Below are 19,482 nucleotides of genomic sequence, written 5' to 3'. Positions count from 1 at the left end.
CATGCGCCTAGAGCCTGTGCTCCGCAACAAGACAAGGACCATAATGAGAAGCCCGCGCACCACAACGAAGAGTAGCCCCCCCTTCTCCACAACTAGAGGAAGCCCGCGCGCAGCAACAAAGACCCAATGCAGCCAAAAATAATTAAAAAAAAAAAAGTGAAGGAAAGTAAGGACTTCGCAGGCATTAAAAAGCTGAAAGAATCCATCACAAGCCGCCCAGCACAGCAGGAAATGCTAACGGACATGAGACGCACAGAAGCAAACAGCAGTGGATGGACGGACCTGAGGAAGAGGTGACCACGGGAGCTGACACGCCAGGATTATTATAGCCTTTTCCAAAGGTCACCGTTGTTTAAATAAACAACACTACTGTGGTGTTTATTCAGTAAAATGCACGAGAGGAACAGCATAAAGCTGGGAAGGGAGAAATGGAAGCTAATACTGGAAGGTTCTCCTTACAGGTCCTGAAGCTGCATTCAACAAGAGAGCACGACCCCAGCACTAAGACAGACCCCAGGTCAAGACCCAGAGGAGTGAGTCCGGCCACAGGGCAAAGCCAATATAGGGAGAAAGGCTGCTTTCTAAACACACTGCTGGAGTAGCTAGAGGTCCACACACCAGAAGAAAGAGCCTGGTCCCTACCTCACACCACGTATGGACATTAACACCTAAACCTAAGGGACTGCGATCGAAACACAGACAGTCTCTAGGGTCATGGGTTTGGCAGTGAATTCACATGATTCATACAAAAAGTAACTGATAAACTGGACTTCACCAAAATTAGAAACATGTGCTCCTCCAAAGACAATGGCTAGGATTTATGAGACACATGATCTGGTAAAAGACTTGTATCCAGAATACACAAAAACTCTCCAAACTAGAGAATAAGAAGCCAAACAATCCAGTAATAAACGAGCAAAAGACCTGAACAGACCCTTCACCAAAGAAGGTAAGGCCGACTACATTAAGTGCTGGGGACACCGGAAAGGAACCAGACCCTCCTACCCTGGAAACGGCTGCACCCACAGGAGTGGCAGCGCCTGAGCAGGAAGGCCACAGCCCCACCAGGGAGCCCGGCCATGATCCACAGGCGCAGGACAAGCAAGCGGACGGCCTCTCGCAGCAACAGAAAGGGAGGGGGGCCCACGCTCAGATGGGACTACGAGAAGCGAGGCCGCGACAGGAAGCAGGTGGGCTGGTCACGTCTGGTTAAGGGGGGCTGGTTAGGAGGCACAGGAGGAAACCGAGGGGCAAGTGACATCCACTGTCCTGGTTGTGTGATGGTGGCTGGGGTTAGAATTTATCTAATTGTACACTTTAATAGCACAGTCTGCCAGCCATACTTCAATGAAGCTACTGAAATAAAACAATGATGCTGTTTCATCATATAAATAACAAACACACGACTCAATCAGTTCTTCCAATCCCTCAGAACAACCAGAGCCTACACTGCTGGACGCTGCGAGGCCGTGCGCTGCCCATGTGCCCAGACGGTCCAGTCCCACCCAAGCACCCAGGGCCGAGGCTGCTCCAAACCACGACCCCATCCCTCGAGGAACAAGGCAGAGCGTGACTGCCGTGTGCTGTAGCTTCCCCGGACCTTGTCGCCTCCCTCCGCGCCACCCTCACCTGAAGCCCCCAGGGCTTCCCGGCCCTCAGCTGCTCTCGTCCCAGGGCCCAGCTCTGTGGAGTCGGCAAAGACGTCCCCAACCAGCTGTGCCTGGCCCTCGGCTGGGAGCTGCTGCTCCTGTTTCCTGGGTGTGGGAGGGTCCTCACACGGAGCAGCCAGGAGGACCGACCAGCCACTGCTCCCATCCTTTCTTCAAACAGTCCACTAAGGGCTCCGAACTGAGGGGTGGGCATGCCTTCCTGCCTTATTCCAGTATCAGTTTAACGAGCGTGTGGCTAGACTTCCTACTTATGGCTTGGGTAACGCTGTAAAGGTGGACACAGCTCCACAGGCCACACCCTGTCTGTGTCCCAGGAGCCCTGTCCCTCCGCCTGGGAAGCAGCACAGGGGCTCGTGCCCGAGCAGCCCCCCAACTCTGCCAGCCCTACCACCGCCCCGGTGCTGTGGGTCCCTGAAGCCCGCCCGAGAAATTCCCCTTTGAGTTCATCAGATGCGCCTGGTGCTGCCTGTGACCAAACAGCTCCACTGATACACAGCAGGGGGCTGTACCCAGAGGGACTGGCGAGTCCCCCGACCTTGGTCCAGGAGTGGGGTGAGCCCCTGGGGCCTCGGACGTCACCACAGACATGGGAGCCAGTGTCTCTAAAGACCTCTAAAAATGCAGCTCTGCCCGAGGGGCAGGTCTCAGGGAACTGTGCCCCTCGGTTCACATCCAGCAGCTGGCTGACACACAAGATAACCACTGGAAACCGCACTGGGTCAACACATGGCTGGCGACTCAAGGGGAAGAGGTCAGAGCCACAGGCAGGTGCTAGGACGCTGCCACCCAACACACCCGTCCCCAGTCCTCCAGGGTCCGCCTCCCGGGGGAGACTCACGTTGTCTCGGATGTTGATGTCAGACCCCTTGGACAGCAGCAGTTTCACAAGGTCCACGTGCTTATACTCAGTGGCCCAAATCATGGGCGTCCAGCCGCCATCATCCTGATTTCAAAAGAAAGAAACAAACATCCATCACAGCTCCTCGAGACACAAGACGTGAGGCACCTCATCACACGGGACCTGCAAGGAGGCCCCAGGGGGCGGGAGCCAGCCTGAGTCCCCATTTTGTTGGAGGAAACTGAGGCTCAGAGCGCTGCCTGGGGATCCCAGCGAGCAGGCAGGGCCCACCGGGCAACTCGACACACCTGTGCACACATGACAGCGTCACCTAAGAAAAAGGCCTGAAGGCCACGGAGCAGACCCAGCTGCAGAGTCCGTGCCCGGCTGGCAGGAAGCACTGACCGGGACGCACCTGCCCACCCTTCTGGTCCCAGGACAGACTCCATGCACGAAGCAGGAGCAACAGCCAAGAACTACAGACAGACAGACGGATGGACATCAGGCCCAGAGATGAATGGAGGCCATGAAAAGTCCCAGCCTCTTCTTTAAGGGCCGGAGCAGAAGCTCACCAGGGCTGAACCCCCTGCAGGCTGGACCATGGCTGTGATGAGCTGGCTGTGTGCCGCTCTACCCCAGAGGCGACTCTTCGGAAACGAGTATTACGGTGCCAGTTCCTACTCTGCAAACACTCTAGCACAACATTCTCCACTTTCCAGTCGCCACATTTTCCTGGTGGATGCACACGGCCTCCATGACTAAAGAGAGATGGTCCCTGCAGGCCTACCATGGGCACTGGGGACACGGCAGGGGCAACACAGCCCAGCCTGGGGGAAGAAACTCACAAAACCCGACCGAGTGGGAGATAAAAAACCAAAACAGGGGAAGGGGGCCCGTGGACCCCACTAGAACAGAGGTTGGAAAAACCACACTGCAGGGAGCTGCATTTCTGGTCCGTCTGGGAGGGTCCCACAGCCAGGGTGGTGGGCACGTGAGCTGGGTTAGCAGCAATGGCTGGGCCAGAAGATGAGGGGGCGGGCTGTGATGGCAGATGGTCATCCCAGAGCTTCAAGTCATGGGCAGGCGGGGTCCTAGGGAGCGGAAGGGGGTCTCGGAGGACAGGAGGGGCCCCTGGTGAGTTAGAAGGCCCCACCCTCATTGGCTATCCCCAGCCACTCGCTCGCTCAGCAGACACGCACAGGACCTGCTCTGTAACCAGGCACTGCAGGTTACACAAACACCACGCCGAGGTCCTGACAGCAGGTGGACAAGAAGCAAACACACAGGGAAGGAGGTGGAATGTCCAACAGTGGCCAGTGCTGGGAGGGACGATGAGCTGCCACGGAGGTGGCACGGCACACAGGAGGCCAGAGACCCTGCCCAAGTAGCAGCATCTGAACACAGGCCACATGGAGACCAGGGCAGCCCAGGCGGACACCTCAGGACAAGCCTGCAGCTGGGCAGCGACACAGAGCTTGGTGAGCGGCCAGTGGGCAGGCCAGGAGGGAGGTGGACGGGGGCGGAGGATGAGGCCAGGCCTTCCAGGACCTGGCAGGGGTGGGGGGTGGGGTGCCTCGGAGGGTGGAAGGGGCCAGGATCACCACGAAGGAGGACCACACCTCTGGCCAGCCCGTCAGGTGCCGTCACGAGTGGAGGAGGTGGTTTACCTGACAGTTGACGTCCATCTGCCCATTGGACAGCAGGTACTGAACCACATCATAGTGACCTTTCTTGGCAGCCAGGTGCAAACAGGTGGAGCCCTCTGCGTCCTGCAACACAAATGCATTTAGGTCCCGAGAAATCACAGCGTGATGGGGCAAGCTCGCCGTGCAGCCTGACACTTGTCACGGCGGCTGACCACCTCCAGGTTGCGTCCGCTGGCCGCCGGGCACACCTCCTAGATGGTTTTTAGCTCCATCTTCTCAAGGACACTAAGGGTGCCACGTTAACTGAACCACCTCAACAAAAAGGCTCCTTCCGGATCGCCAGTCTGAATGCAACGGCTATTGTGCTGACACCGCTCGACACTTCTGCTACATGTGTGCGTATCCACAAGTGACGGTTTTATGCTTTTAGACTGTCTATAAATAACATACCATATACCTGTCTGCAATTCGTATTTAGTTCAGCATTATGGTTTGCAGATTTCACTTTGTAGAGAACACATAGCACTAGTTCGCTTATGTCAACTGATGTAAAACTAGCCCAGTTTGTGCATTTGGTCGAGGAAGACTCGTTTTTCACCAATATTCACCAAACACTGCAATACATTTCCCAGATTCCTCGTGCAAGAGTTGCCCACGGGGTCCCCCAACACCGAGACCCCCCCCAACAATGACACGCATGTGCTGCTCCCCCAGGTGGGCTCAGCTGTGGGCTTCACGGGGTTCTACGGCCAGGGAATGGGGTGTCTTGGGGGCTTGAAAGGCAAGCGCCTTCCCGGCATATCCCGGTCACACATCGCTCCAGGGAACTGCCTGGTCACCTTCCTCACCCATTGCTTCCGGTTACTTTCTTTCATCTGTAGGAGGCCCTGATGCCCCCTGGCTGCAAAACCCTCTCCCGGTTGTAGCTGCCCGTCATGTACCTTGTGACATCTTTTGTTGACCAGAAATTCTGAATTCTAATGCATTTGACTTTATCAATCATTTTTGTACTTTTGTCTTGTTGAAGAAATCTTTCCCGACGCTGGAATCACAAAGCTAATCTTCCCTCTTAACCTCCAAAAGTTCTGTAATTTTGCCTTTTGTGTTTGATTCTTCTGTTTGCCACGTGCCTGACGTGTGCCCTGACCCTGCTCACTCAAGCCTGGTCCGCGTGTTAGCGTGTGTTCTCCAGGGAAGCAGAGCTGGTTCTCGCCTGCTCACTGGCTCAGACAAACGTCTGCCCTTGGCTGGAGGGCTTCATCCTCTGACACTGGGTGTAATTACGACACGGTTTTAGGGTTAGATGACCACCTTCCTATTTGTCCTACCTGTTTCTAGTCCTCTTTTCCTGCTTTTTAGTTACACGAGTATTTTTTAACATTCCGTTTTACTTCTTCTACTAGCTTTTTAAAAAGTTTTCCTGAAAGCTATACTTCTTTGAAATTATTGCCTTTATGTTCTGTAGGGATCACAAGCTTCAACTTTCCCATCCACTTAGGTCAGTACTTATTCCCTCCCAGGAAAGAACTAAAACCCGAGGACCCTGCTCACATCCACCACTGGCTCCCCCTGTGCTCCCGCTGTCCTGTCTCACTTCCAAGTTTGTGTAAATTCCATCTTACAATATTCTTCTTGCTTTAAGCAGCCTTTGTCTTTTAAGAAACTTAAAGAAAACAAGTATTTACCATTTCTAGTATTTTCATTCCCCAAGAACGGGATTTTCCTCCCACAAGCTTTAATGTAAACCTGCTGGTAAGTCCTATCAGCTTTTGTGTACCTGGAAATGTTTTATTTCACAAGTGCTTTCTGAAGGACGCTTTTACTGGCTGTAGCATTCTGGGCTGACAATTTTTTTGAGGTTTTTTTCTTCCCTTTTAGCACAATAAGAATATCACTCCATTGTCTCCTGGCCTCCGTCGTTTCAAATGCAAAGTTGGCAAATTTTCGTAACGTTCGCTTACACGTATTGTGTGTCTTTTCTGGGGCTGTGTTAAGGTTTTCGACAGTTTAACATGAGGTATTTAGGTGTGGCAGCCTTAGTATTTATCCAGCTTGGGGTCTGCTGAGTTTCTTGAATCTGTAGGTTATTTTTCACCAAATTTGGGAAATTTATGACCATTTTTCCTTCAATAAATTTTTTTCCACTGGGTTTTCTCTCCTTTCTGGGACTCCAATTACACATCAGACAGCTCAATGTTGTCCTACAGTCTGCTTTTCAGACAGAATGGTTTCTCTGATTGGTCTTGGATTTCAAGGACCCTTTCTTCTACAGCACCCAGAGTGCTGCTAACAAGCTCATTGGTGAACTGTCTACTCCAGACCTCCTCCAATCACTTGTCCTGCAGGCTCCAGCTGCTTCTGTAAAGCCCTGAACACTGACCTCTTGCCTCTTCAGTGGTGCTTTGCTTGGGCGCTGGCTCCTGTGACGAGGCTGGGAAATCGTCCCCTGGCCGAGAACTGGGCAGAACTCACCCACCCATCCTAACGGAGAGGATTAATAACAGTTATCTATAGATAGTCATAGAAAAGCTAAAGGTTTCCAGATCTCAAAAACCACCAAAAGCAAAGGACTAAATACCAGCTTGAAAAAATATTCACAACAAATGTAAATAACTACATACAAAAAAAGTTAACTTTGAGAGAAGCAAATTAAAATAGTAAAAAAAAAAAAATAATCATTTTTGCATATCAAATTGTTAATTTTTTTTTTAACTGTAATGATCGGCACTTGTAAGAGTACAGGGAAACGAGTGCTCAGACACTCCCGGATGCAATTCAGAGAGAGGGATCAAAAGCCTTAGAAATGATTATATATTTTGATCTAGCAATTCCACACACACACCCAGAAATCTGTCTTAAAGAAATCAAACGTGCAAAGATTTAGCTATGAAATGTCTGTTGAAGCATTCTGTACAATAAAAACTGAAAATAACATAAATATTAAACAGTCCGCAAATCTAAAAAAATGACACAAATTGTATCATGAAATACAACACAGCCACTTGAAATAATGTTATAGAATATTTAATGACATAGAAAAATGAGTGAGAAGTTAATTTGATGGGAACAAGGAGTTGATAAATTAGTATGAACAGACGATCATTTTTTTGTTGGAAAAAATGTGTATTAATTTGAAGGGCTGTGGGATTTAGCATTTTTACTGTTATTGCGTGTGTGTGTGTATGACATAAAACTTGCCCTTTTAACCATTTGAGAGTGATTCAGTGGCAACATGAATTGCTTTCACAGAGCTGTACCATCACCACACTCTATTCTCAAAGCCTGTCCATCAGCCCAGGCAGAAGCTCGGTCACCACTCAGCAACAGTATCCCCCCCTCACCCCGGGTAACCTCCAATCTACTTTCAGTCTCTAAATCTGCCTGTCCCAGGTTCCGCACATAAGTGGAATCATAGAATATTCGTCCTTCTGTGTCTGGCTTCTTTCACTCAGCATAACGTTCTCAAGTTCACCTGTGTTGCAGCCTTTGTCAGAATTTCCCTCCTTTTTGAAGTAAGGCTGAATAGCACTCCATCATATGGATGGACCACATCTGGCTTATCCATCGCCCGTCAATGGACACTGGGTTGCTTCCACCTTTTAGTTACTGTAAGCAATGTTGTGAACAAGGTGTGTACATACCTGTCCGTGTCCGCGCTTCCTGTTTCTTTGGGCACACACCCTGGACTGGAATTGCTGGATCATACAGTAATTCTACGTTTAACTGTTTGAGGAGCCACCAAACTGCTTTCCACGGTTAACTGCATCATGTTACATTTCCACCAGCAATATATGAGAATTCCAATTTCTCCACATCTTTGCTAGCACTTATTTTCTGATTTTTAGATAATAGGTGTCCTAAGGGTCTCACCATGGTTTTGACTGCATTTCCCTAATGACTAATGATGTTGAACATCTTTTCACGTGCTAACTGGCCATTCAAATATCTTCTCTGGAGAAATGTCTACTCACACTCTGCCCATTTTTGAGCTGGGCTAGAGTTTGTTATTGAGTGGTAGGACTTGTCAATATATTCTGGATAGTAAAGCCCTATCAGATACAGAATTTATGAATATCTTCCCCTTCTGTGGGTTGCCTCTTCACTCTCTTGAAGAGTGTCCTTTGATGGACAAAAGTTTATAAATTTTGATGAAGTTTAAGTTACCTAGTTTTTCCTTTTATTGTCTGTGCTTTTGGTGTCATACCCAAGAAATGATTGCCAAATCCAATGTCATACAGATTTTCCTGTTTTCTTCCAAGAGTTTTACGATTTTAGCTCTAAGTTTAGGTCTTTGATCCCCTTTGAGATAATTTCTGAATACACTGTAACCTCATCCTTCTGCATGTGGAAGTCCAGTTTTCCCAGCACTTGTGAAAAGACGCCCTCTCCTGCCATTGGATGCTCTGGGCCCCCTTAACGTTAATCACTTGATCGTATCTGCGAGGGTTTATTTCTGGGCACTCTATTCACTGTTCTATACGTCTGTCTCTAGGCTGGTACCACACGGTTTTGATTACTGCAGCTCTGTCATAAGTTTGTTTTGTTTTGTTTTGTGGTACACGGGCCTCTCACTGTTGTGGCCTCTCCCGTTGTGGAGCACAGGCTCCGGACGCGCACGCTCAGCGGCCATGGCTCCCCGGCCCAGCCGCTCCGCGGCATGTGGGATCTTCCCAGACCAGGGCACGAACCCACGTCCCCTGCAACGGCAGGCGGACTCTCAACCACTGCGCCACCAGGGAAGCCCCTGTCATAAGTTTTGAAGTCAGGAAGTGGGAGGCCTCCAGCTTTGTTCTTTTGCAGGATTGTTTTGGTTGTTCAGGGTCCCTTAAGGTTCCCTATGAATTTTAGGATGGGTTTTTCTATAAGCTGTAAAAAAAGGCATTGGGATTCTGATAGGGATTGCACTGAATCTGAAGATCGTTCTCGGTAGCAATGACATTTTAACAATACACTCGGCACTCAGTATCCACGGATGCAGAACCCACGGATATGGAGGGCTGACTGTACCATTAAGGGACTCGAGCATCGGCGGGTTGCTATCTGCAGTGGTCCTGGAATCAATCCCCCGCAGATACTGAGGGAGGAAGGTACTGTCTTCTTCCAATCCATGAACACCAGATAATTTCCATTTATCCGTGTCTTCTTTAATTTCTTTCAGCATTTTTTAGTGTACAAATCTTTCGCTTCCTCCGTTAAGTTTATTCCTAAGTATTTTATTCTTCTCAATGCTATTGTAAGTGGAACTGTTTTATTTCCTTTTCGGATAGTTCATCACACGTGTATAGAAATACAACTGACATTTCTGTACTGATTTGGTATCTTACAACTTTCCTGAATGTATTTATTAGTACTAACAATATTTTGTGTGGATTCTTTATGATTTTTTTACATATAAGATCATGTCATCTGTGAACAGAGATCATTTTTCTTCCCCCTTTCCAATCTGGATGCCTTCTATTTCTTTCTTGCCTAACTGCTCCAAACTGAAGACAGAAGAGAGAAGATGTGCCTATCCAAAGAAGGAAGCTGAACACCTCTGCACACAAACTCCCTATCAGATGCTTGACTATCGTCAGGCATAGTGGATCCAGTGCTCACTAGTATTTTCCACAAATAAACCGGTAACCAAGTAAGGTGAACTACCTACTTCCAGACAACCCGGTGGATGCTTGGTGGCTACCGATTTCTGAAGACGTTCCAGCAAGGAACCGGCCCTGTTCCTCTTCACGAGGAGCTTCTACATGAAACAGGGGTGTGCTTCTGAGCAGTGAGTACCTTCGGATCCACGAGGGCCCCGGCCTTGATGAGGTACTTCACCGCGTCTAAGTGGTTGTTTTCTGCCGCCTCCATCAGCGGGGTCCTCTGGTCCTCTGAGCAGGTGTCGATGTTGGCGCCCGCCTGGTGAAAAGAGGGACAGCTCAGGTGTGAGAGCTGCCACCGCAGCCACACCCAGCGAGGAAATAGTTCCCAGGCTCAGCACTTGGAAACAGAGGGATCTCAGGGGCTACATTAAGTCTTTCTATCGACTAAGCCTGAATCTTCCAAAGCAGAATTCAGAGACATGGTTATTCTGTAACTATCAAAACTTCAGTTCAAGAAGAGCATTTCATTTCTAAGCTCATTGGGTAGAAATGCTTACAGTAACGTTAGTGACAGCACTTTTAGAAATAAGAAAGAAGGTTAGACCCCAGAACAGACAAAGAAGGGGTGCTGAAGGGGACTCAGCAAGGCAGGGCCAGGAGGCAGGCGGTGGCCCAGCCTGCAGGGACCGTGGGGCCCCAGCTCGGGGGCCTCAGAGACCTCTGTCTCCGGCTGTTCTAAACACCTGCCAAAACAAACTGAAGAAAAACTCATTCCCAGGATGCATTTTCCAATGGAGTGTGTACTTGGAAACCAACGAGCCAGGAGGTATGCTTGGGTAAATCGTCTGTGCGAAACTGAAACGCCCAACCTTAAAGTGGGTTTTCCACTAACAGCAAAGCAAGTGTTTGGCAGCTGAACGATTTAAAAGAGCTAATACTTATAAGGCTGAAAATAGTATCGTTTTTACTACTAGCAATTAAAAAACAAAAGTAACCCAGTTTAGTAAGAAATTTAAAAATAGACCTAGAATGGTACACATGGAAAGCCAGGGGAACTGAGGTGGTCAGGGATGGTGAAGGAGACTCGGCTGTTCCCACGGAGCAGAGCTAACGTCAGAGAGCAGGGGCATCCAGGCAGGAGACGAGTGGGGGACACAGGTCAGATGGCCCAACCTGAGCGCGAGGCAGAGCCAGGATTCCACAGCAGCTAACTTTAACAACGAAACTTGGAAAACCACACGAGATAAAGGTGCGGGGTGGGGGTCTGCGTAGCGCTGACGAGGCCAGCGTGGGGTCGGCCATGCTCTGCCAGGCTGCACAGGCCAAGATGTGCCCTCTGCCGGTGAAAGGCCAGGCGCCGCCTGTGACGGGGTGCACACACTTGGCAAGACCCCCCCCACCCCCAAACCACCCTGAACACCCAGGGGTGCGAGAGCCCGGGCCGCAAGCCTGCCCGGGGGACGGCCCGGAAGGGAGGGGCCCACAGGCCAGGCAGCCCCCGACAGGGCCCATATCTGAGAGGCCCAGACGGGCAGATGACCAAGAGCAGAGCCATGGGCCGCACGGTGCAGAGGGTCGGGCTCGGAGGGCCAGGCCCTCCCACCCGACACCCAGGTAGAGTGTGAGGACGGCTGCTCGGTGTGCTTGTCTGAAACCTGCGCCGGCCAGTGACGGCCCCACCCACCAGCACGGAGGCCCCGCACAGGGACATGTGGGCAACCCAGGACCACACCTGGGAAGTCAGCCCAAAGGCTAGTGATCGTCACCAGGAAGAGGCAGGGGTGGTCAGGAGACAACGCGGAGAGATCTGAGACACGGAGGGAGGTGGAAGGAGGGCCTCCACCCAGAGGGAACAGAGGGCCCGGGAGGTGCGGGGCGAGCACAGCCCACGGCACATCCGGGGCTCCCAGGGGGCAGGGCAGCGGTTGTCGCTCTGTCCCTCCCCTCTGGGCCCATGACTGCTAGAAAACGCACCTTTTCCTATTAGTAGATGCCTCCTGGGCTCACGGCCTGCAGAGCAGGCAAAAGCAAAGCAGGCGAGATGGACCCCAGATGCAAGCAAACACTAACACGGAGGGACAGGATGGCGACAGAGCCGGCGAGCAGATGGAGACCCAGGTAGGAGAAGCCAAAGCAGTGACCACAAGTGGGGACACACCCAGGCCCGGGCCCGGAGAGCCGCGCGGCAGGTCACTCTGACCACGGGCGTGCCTGGTGCCGGCCAAAGGTTGGGGCTGGCCAAGGGTACCGGAGGGTGTCAGTGGCGGCGACCAGCACAGCTGCCCCTGACCTCGTGCCCCCGCACACCGGACATGCACCCGAGCGCCCCAGAATGCGTCCTGCTGGGGTTTCGTTTAACGTTGTTATTTACATTAAGTGTCCACCTGTGGCAGGGCCACCGTGCCGCAGTTGCCTGGATGGAGCTGTTTCCAGCGAGACCTCGGCATGAAAATTAAACAGACCGGGAAATACCCAAACCACTCCTCACAGGTGCTCCTCCACTGACCCCAAGCGTGAGCGAGGGTGCCTGCTGCCTGGGACCAAGGGCCAGAGCCCCTCTGGGGGCACGTGAGGTGGGCACCCACCAAAGCTGCGCCTCACCCTCGGATTCGGGGCAAAGCAAAGGAAATCCGTCCCACGTCGGATGGGTTCTGGGGAGAAAAGGACACAAGAGCACAGTCCCCAAGTCGGGGAGTCTGCAGCCTGGGCCACCAAATTAACCACCAGGCTGACAGTCTAATCTGAAGTGATGTCAGGCGGTCACGCCTCCAGGCTCCGGGCAGACAGTACAGAGTCATAAAGATTGCTGATGTATAAAACGTTGGTTTTTTCCAAAATACATGTTTTATTCTGCAACAGCTTACAACTCACAAGAGGCTGCAAAACAGAACACAGAGCTCTTGTGTTCTTTGCCCCGGACAGTCTTCCACTCTCACGGCCAGTGGGGAGAAGCAGGAAACGGGGCAGCAGTTCAGTGAATGACTCTTAGGCTTTTGCTCTTTGAATGAAAGAGGCAGACAAAGAATTCACACTGTGTGAGGTTTACAAGTGGACAGAGCTGAGCCATGGGGTTGAGGACCTCTGTGGGGCTGTGAGCGCGCAGAAACACACACACCTGATCGTCACAACACGGGCTAGGAGAGCTGCCACGGGGGAGGGACACATGGTGCTTCTGGGGGGCAAGCAGATCAGGCCATGTCCCTTTAGAACCACTCATTAACCAAGACGTTTACGTTTCAATGATTTTTCTGTATGTAGCTCACACACGTTTTTATGTTAAAAAAAAAAAAAAAAGTTGGGGTGTGGGGGGAATAGATTCTTTCAAAGGAGTGTGAAACTACCTTTTCCAAAGGAAGAATCATGTCAGAAGACCATCAATTGTTCCCCCTCCCCCTCTGCCCCTCCTCTTCTTCCCTCTCCTCCTCCCCCTCCCCCTCCCCCCTCTGTCTCAAGACTGAGCAAGTAACAGCCACTTGTTAGAATCACAGAGTGACCTCTGGAGGCAAGAAAGCAAAGACTATAACTTCCAAGCAAATAAAGAGAAAGGAAATGAGACAAAACAAAAGTCAATCCAAAAGAAGGCAGCAAAGGAGAGGGGAAAAAAAAAAGAAATATTTGTTTTAAGAGGTTGAGAATCAAATCTACAATATAAGAAATCAGAAATAAATTTTAAATGTCAAAAGTTACAGTAAGCATAAGTAGATTGAAGATTCCTATTAAAATACCAAGGCTGTCAGACAGAGCTTTTTAGAAGCTGGCTACATGCTACTTAAAGAGATCTGTCCAAACGGAGCCTCTGGCGTGAGCCAAACTTGGGAGGGTTCTGACAAATGGGTCTCGGGTGTTAGAAATCTAAACCAACAGGTAACCCCACCGTACAACACCAATGCAAAAGCAGCCTCCACACTTCATACGAGCACATCTTAGTCTGTGCACACAGCACAGGTGAGAAGAGGATGAAGCAGACACTCCAGGCCGACAGTGACACAGAGCAGCTGTGACTAGACAAGAGACCTGGGGGAGGGGGGTGTCCGTCCAGGGCCCCAACAGAGATGCCCACAGGACGGTCCTCTCCAGACACAGAGCCATCCCGAAGCCCACCCGACACGAAAACCTCCAGCTGACGGGCCCCAGCCAAGAGCCCACCACCGGCATTTCAGTCCTTTCCTTTACAAACAAACAGGATCCACCAGGCATTTGAGGGAAACCTGAAATAAGAAAGACCAGAATGAACAGACCAGTATAAAGCTTCCAAACACTGTGGGAAGACCCAGAGGCTACAGAAAAACGTGGCAGCACAGACGAGACCCCGAGAGGAGCCGAGGGTCACGCCGAGAGCGCCGCCCAGAAAAGCGGGACGGAGCGTGAGTCCAGAAGCTGCAGCAGGTAAACGTAGGCGCTTGCGGAGGGACCTGGAGCCCAGACAGAAAATCTCCCAGACCTGAACCTGGGCTGTGGGGAAACTCCAGACCCGTGGGTGAAAGGAAATTTCCTGAAGGCTCCAGAGATAAACATGTGGCTTAAGGGTGGCCTCCAGGAAACAGGGGCCCCAACACGGGCCAGGGGAGGGATGTCCCAGAGAGCAGCAGCACCAAGAGTGGACGATGTGCTTCCCAGATGACACAGGGCCAGTCTGCCTGCTCGGGGTGGATTGGGGGGCGGGGGGGGGGGGGTGTCCAGGACACATTTACATGACCACGGAACGCAAGCTCTCAGTGCAGGGCGGGGGGTAGGAGGAGGCATGTGCGCATGCCTGGGCTAAACCCTCCCACGCCAGAAGTCGGTGACACTAAAAACCCAAACGAACTAAAACAAGTCAAACACCGAATGGCAGTGCGTCATCTCCAGAGGCGGCGTAACTGGCAGGAGAGGCAGCGGAGGGGCTGAGGGCACTGGGCAGAGCCAGGGCGGGTGGGCCTGGGAGCCTCTGGCACTACTGGGCAGCCCGGCTCTCGGGACCCAGGCCAGGCTGTCTTGCTTTGGTGGCCCCAAGAAGACCGCATCTGACCTGAATCAGCATGTGACAGATGTCCACATGGCCGGCCTCCGCCGCAGCATGCAGGGGCGAGCGCTTGCTCTGGTGCTCCATCTTGAAGTTGGGGTCGATCCCGTCAACTGCAAACCAACAGGAGGTGCCGGTTACCGCAGGTGCAGCCCCCAGAGCCCGGGATGGCGCAAGGGCTGGCAAGGCTCCAGGTGGAACCGACAGGCAGGCCTGTGGTCAGAGACCCCCAGCACCTGCGCTCCTCCTAGACACCCTCATCTAACTCTGGGTTCCCCCGTCTCTCCCGTCCCCAGGCCTGGGCCCGAGCGTGAGGGTGGCGGGGCCCCAGGATGGATGCTCCACAGGGAGCAGGACCCCCAGGACAGGCCCAAAGGGAAGGCGGTTGCTGAGCACAGCTCCCAGCCTGGAATGGAGACGGGCTACAAGGCCAACCACGGACCGGCAAGGCGAACTCAGCATCGCACAAGGTCCACGAGGAAAATGATTAAAATCGCCATTTCAGTCAACATAAAATAAAACCTTTTTTTTTTTCAGAGCAAATTGTTAAGCTTCTTTCTTGACTTACTGTCAAGTTAAACGATTCTTAATCAGCCTTTTCAAGCCAGAGAAATCAAGCCTACGCTCTGAGCTCAGAATCAAAGCGCTGTCCCTTGCTCCGCAGGAGACGGAGCTGGGAAGGACCCGACCAGTACATTTTCAGGTGTTAAAAACCCATAAAGGCAGATACACACTGAAAACACAAGTGCCAGGTGGGCTGCACCCTGCACACGAGGGCGCCAACTCCATCCACACGGCACAACAGCCCAGCTGGCTAACTCTGCTTTCATGGAGTCGACATCTCTTCTTAACCTAATAATCACATACTTAATTCCTGTTTAAAAATGGGGAATTCCTGGGACTTCCTTGGTGGTTCAGTGGTTAAGACTCTGCACTCCCAGTGCAAGGGCCCCAGGTTCAATGCCTGGTCAGGGAACTAAATCCCGCATGCCGCAACTAAGAGCCCACATGCAACAAAGATCCCACGTGCCACAAGTAAGACCCGTACAAAAAAAAAAAAAACGAGGAATTCCTGGAGAATACTTCCACTGCCGTGACTGAGCATGAACACTGTGAACGGGCTGAACACCAGGGGAGCCCGTGTGCACCAACCAGAGAAACCGGACAGAGCGGGACACGGTGGACAGTCACCGAGAGACGCTGACAGATATGGCCACCTACCCAGCATGAGCAGCACCTTCTGCAGCTCCCCTTGCCGGGCCGAGAAGTACAGCTGCTTCGGGTGGAAGCGGAGCTTCTTGGGTCTGCGGAGAAAGCACAAGACAGCAGTGAGCACAGGCTACACGCGCGCGCACACACACACACACACACACACACACACACACACACACACACGCATGCAGGCACACGTGCGCGCGCGGCACCTGCAGGCTGGGAAGGCCTGGGTTGGGCCCACCTGCCCAGCCTCAAGGTCAAGGATGCCACACCCACCAGGCATCTCACAGTAAAAATAACCAAAATTAGTGAGCATCTCCTTCACCCACAGCACGAGAATGGTTCCTGAGGTTCTGCATTCTGTGCAGGGCACAGAGCGAGCTGCTTCTTCTCTATAGCATGAGGTCAAGGGACCCCCGAGGTGGTGGAGGCAGCATGTCACACCCAGCTACACCCACCCACTTCACAGTACAGAGTCTGGACCCGGTGAGTAGGGCAGGGGACTGGACAGTCACCATAAGACCAGGGCTAGAGACCAGGCTGGAGGCGGACAGAGAAAAAGCTGTGGGGACTCAGGAACGTGTCCCAACACTACAACTTCCCGAGAAGCAAGACAGGAAGGTGAAGCTCTGAGGGAGGGAGCCGCGCGGCCTGGCCAGAGCCCTGATCGTGGAACCCCATGACCAGTGGACACCTGTGGGGTCATGGGTCGGTGCACCGGGCCCTCCTGCAGAGCCACAGGTGGGCTGCAGTAATGGGAGCCGCAGGGACAACCGACGGGCCACCTGCTCCAAACTCTCCTTTCAGAGACGAGGAGCCACAGAGTGACACTGGCCCTAACATCCTGAGGTCAGAGCCACGGTCAACGTGTCCAGGGAAACATGTGCCAGAGCCTCCCAGGACTGTCCTCACTATGCCTTCAGAGGATCACTTTGCTCTTAGTGGAACGGACGATAACCTGCAATCGTTTCCCAAAGTAACGGAAGAGAAGGTGCACGGTCCTGATGACCAATGCTAACAGGAGACCTAAGGAAGGCCTCAGCGACCTCCTGGGAATGCCGTGGCCCTGGGGGCGCAGACAGCGGGGACGTGTGGCCCTGGCCAGCACCAGACGCCGCAGGGGGACAAGGACGCGTGCGGAAGTGCCGGCGGCTGACTCATGCAGGAGGACACGGAGGGGAGGAGTCTGCAGGAAGGGAGCGCCAGGCCTTACTTCTCCGAGTCCAGGGCGATGAGCGCGCTCTCCAGGGTTTCCTTCCCAGGTCCCTGGGAGAGGCCGGGCGCTGGCTTCCCCAGCCCGGCCGGCCCCATGGGGTCGAAGGCCTCGGGCACCTGGGGGGCTGTGCTCTGCGGCTTGTCATCCTCTGAGAGCGGGGGTCCAGCAGTGCTTCGGGGAGGAAGAAATAAGTGGAATTCTGAGTTTTAGAGACGTGGAACTCTCCCTTCGTGTGGAAACCAATGAAAACACAAAACATGATTCACTCCAACGGCACTGCTCTTCTGAGAGTGAAAATGGTCTCAGGTTCACTGACCATCTGTCTGCTCAGCCCCTGGAGGGAAGAGCCCAGACTCAGAATCAAATCCCAGAGAAAAATGGCATTCAGAAGTGAGGGCGGCTTTCCCAGGACTTTTTGCCCAATGTTCAAATATGCTTTAGCGAATGAACTTCAGGTTGAATCTAAAGTCCACTGCCCTCCCAACGCAAGGGACACCTTGGAATTTTGACTCAAAAATCATTAAATTTAGGGCTTCCCTGGTGGCACAGTGGTTGAGAGTCCGCCTGCCGATGCAGGGGACACGGGTTTGTGCCCCAGTCCGGGAGGATCCCACATGCCGCAGAGCGGCTGGGCCCGTGAGCCATGGCCACTGAGCCTGCGCGTCCGGAGCCTGTGCTCCGCAACGGGAGAGGCCACAACAGCGAGAGGCCCACGTACCGCAAAAAAAAAAAAAATCATTAAATTTATAGATTAATACGATTAATACAGAATAATATGAAGGAGTCGACACCATTCCAATATTCAGTTTTGAATGTCTACAATTCGAGTCTCTTAAATGACCTTCAGTGAAGTTTTATAGTTTCCTTTTTTATCAGTGTAGTATCGCTTGCTTTTTCCTAGGTAGGTTACTGGTTTTGTTGCTGTTTTGAAAGGCTCTCTCTCCACCACCCTGGCTTCTAGCTGGACACACTAGTGGGGACGAGGCTTCTGACACCTTTTCTTACCTGATCCTCTGGCTGACTGACTCCATTTAGCTTTATGAGTTCTTCAGCTATTTCTACTGAATACTTCTGAGAAGAAAATTATGTTTCCAATATCAACCCTTCTCTCTTAAAGACTGTTTCTTCTGTGTTCAGCTAGGGCCTCCAAAACATGACGCAGTAAGAGCAGACTACAGCAGCTGACACTAATGTTTCATATCATACACTACACACAGGTACAGATGTTTAGGGACAGGTACACACAGGTACAGATGGGTAGGGACAGGCACGCACAGGTACAGATGTGTAGGGACAGGCACGCACAGGTACACGTGGGTAGGGACAAGTACACACAGGGACCGATGTTTCAGGTGTATACTAACAGCTACCTATGGGAGTACTGTGCTTCGACCGAAAATACTGTGATACCACATCGATTAGGATGGTGTGATACTGGTTCAAAATCAGGCAAAGAAATGTACAAAACTACACTGAGTGCAGAAGAGACATGTGCACAGTGGCAGCGAGCAAACGAAAGTCAGCATGCCTCACAGCCTCACGTGTCAGAAATCACAGCGAGTGTGAACCAGCTGGGAGACGTCTGGCAAGTCGGAAGACATGAGCAACAATTAAAGACGGGCATCGTCAGGTGAACTCTGAGGGCTCAGGGGACGCCGTACCTGCCTGTGGTGGTGTCGGCCCTGCCCTCCACTGTGGAGCCCTTCTCCTGCCCAGGGGCCAGCGTCACGGTGGAGGTCGTGTCTGCTTTTGCGATGGTCACCTCTCTGGCCTTGGAGGTCTCCTCCCCACAGTGGGGACAGTAACTGGCGTTATCGACTCGAGAGGCGCAGGCTTTGTGGAAACGGTGAGAGATGCTGCTCTCGGGCTGACATTCCATAAAATTACCCTAAAAACAGGGAGGCCAGAAATCTTCTTTTAATTGGGGCTAATACGCAGAGGAGCAAGCAAAGCCCAGAACTGAGCTCTGTGTGGGGGCAGTAAGCCAGAGCCCGGGGGGCTCCCAGCCCCTCTCCGGGTGAGAAGAAATGATGCCCTGCGTCCACGGGGCCCCTCCCAAGGCACGTCCACACACGTGCTATTTGAAGGAGAGAAAATCCCCATCCCCGCGCCCCGAGGAGGCCGAGGCTCACTCTCCAGCTGCTCTGACCAGGGGACGTGCCGCATCTAAGTCCAAAGACGGACCCACGGAAGACACACCCGGGAAGACACTGCCAGAAGCAAAAGCCCGAGGAGGGAGGTGCCGCCAACAGCCCTTGGCAAAGAGCGCCTGACACCATGCCCTCCGGGCGACCCGGCCTCAGGCCAGGGCTC

General features: G+C 52.4%; 1 protein-coding gene across 12 annotated transcripts in view; it reads right to left on the bottom strand.

Annotated features, from left to right (window-relative positions):
• Positions 1–19,482, bottom strand: part of EHMT1 (euchromatic histone lysine methyltransferase 1) — a gene marked incomplete at its 5' end in the record, with an annotated part of 148,248 nt that overhangs the window by 22,210 nt on the left and 106,556 nt on the right. For 10 of the 12 annotated variants that reach the window (XM_079926328.1, XM_079926325.1, XM_079926326.1 and 7 more), the window contains 7 exons: positions 2,509–2,613; positions 4,176–4,277; positions 9,930–10,052; positions 14,745–14,851; positions 15,960–16,042; positions 17,167–17,340; positions 18,831–19,057. In XM_079926328.1, coding sequence (XP_079782454.1) covers positions 2,509–2,613; positions 4,176–4,277; positions 9,930–10,052; positions 14,745–14,851; positions 15,960–16,042; positions 17,167–17,340; positions 18,831–19,057 — 921 coding nt within the window. Of the gene's footprint in view, positions 1–2,508; positions 2,614–4,175; positions 4,278–5,989; positions 6,636–9,929; positions 10,053–14,744; positions 14,852–15,959; positions 16,043–17,166; positions 17,341–18,830; positions 19,058–19,482 lie in introns of those variants that run through there. The other 2 variants (XM_079926324.1, XM_079926323.1) reach the window with 2 other exon arrangements.

This window comes from Stenella coeruleoalba (genome assembly GCF_951394435.1).
Source record: "Stenella coeruleoalba genome assembly, chromosome: 7".
Taxonomy (NCBI): domain Eukaryota; kingdom Metazoa; phylum Chordata; class Mammalia; order Artiodactyla; family Delphinidae; genus Stenella; species Stenella coeruleoalba.
This window is presented reverse-complemented; position numbering and strand designations above follow the sequence as displayed.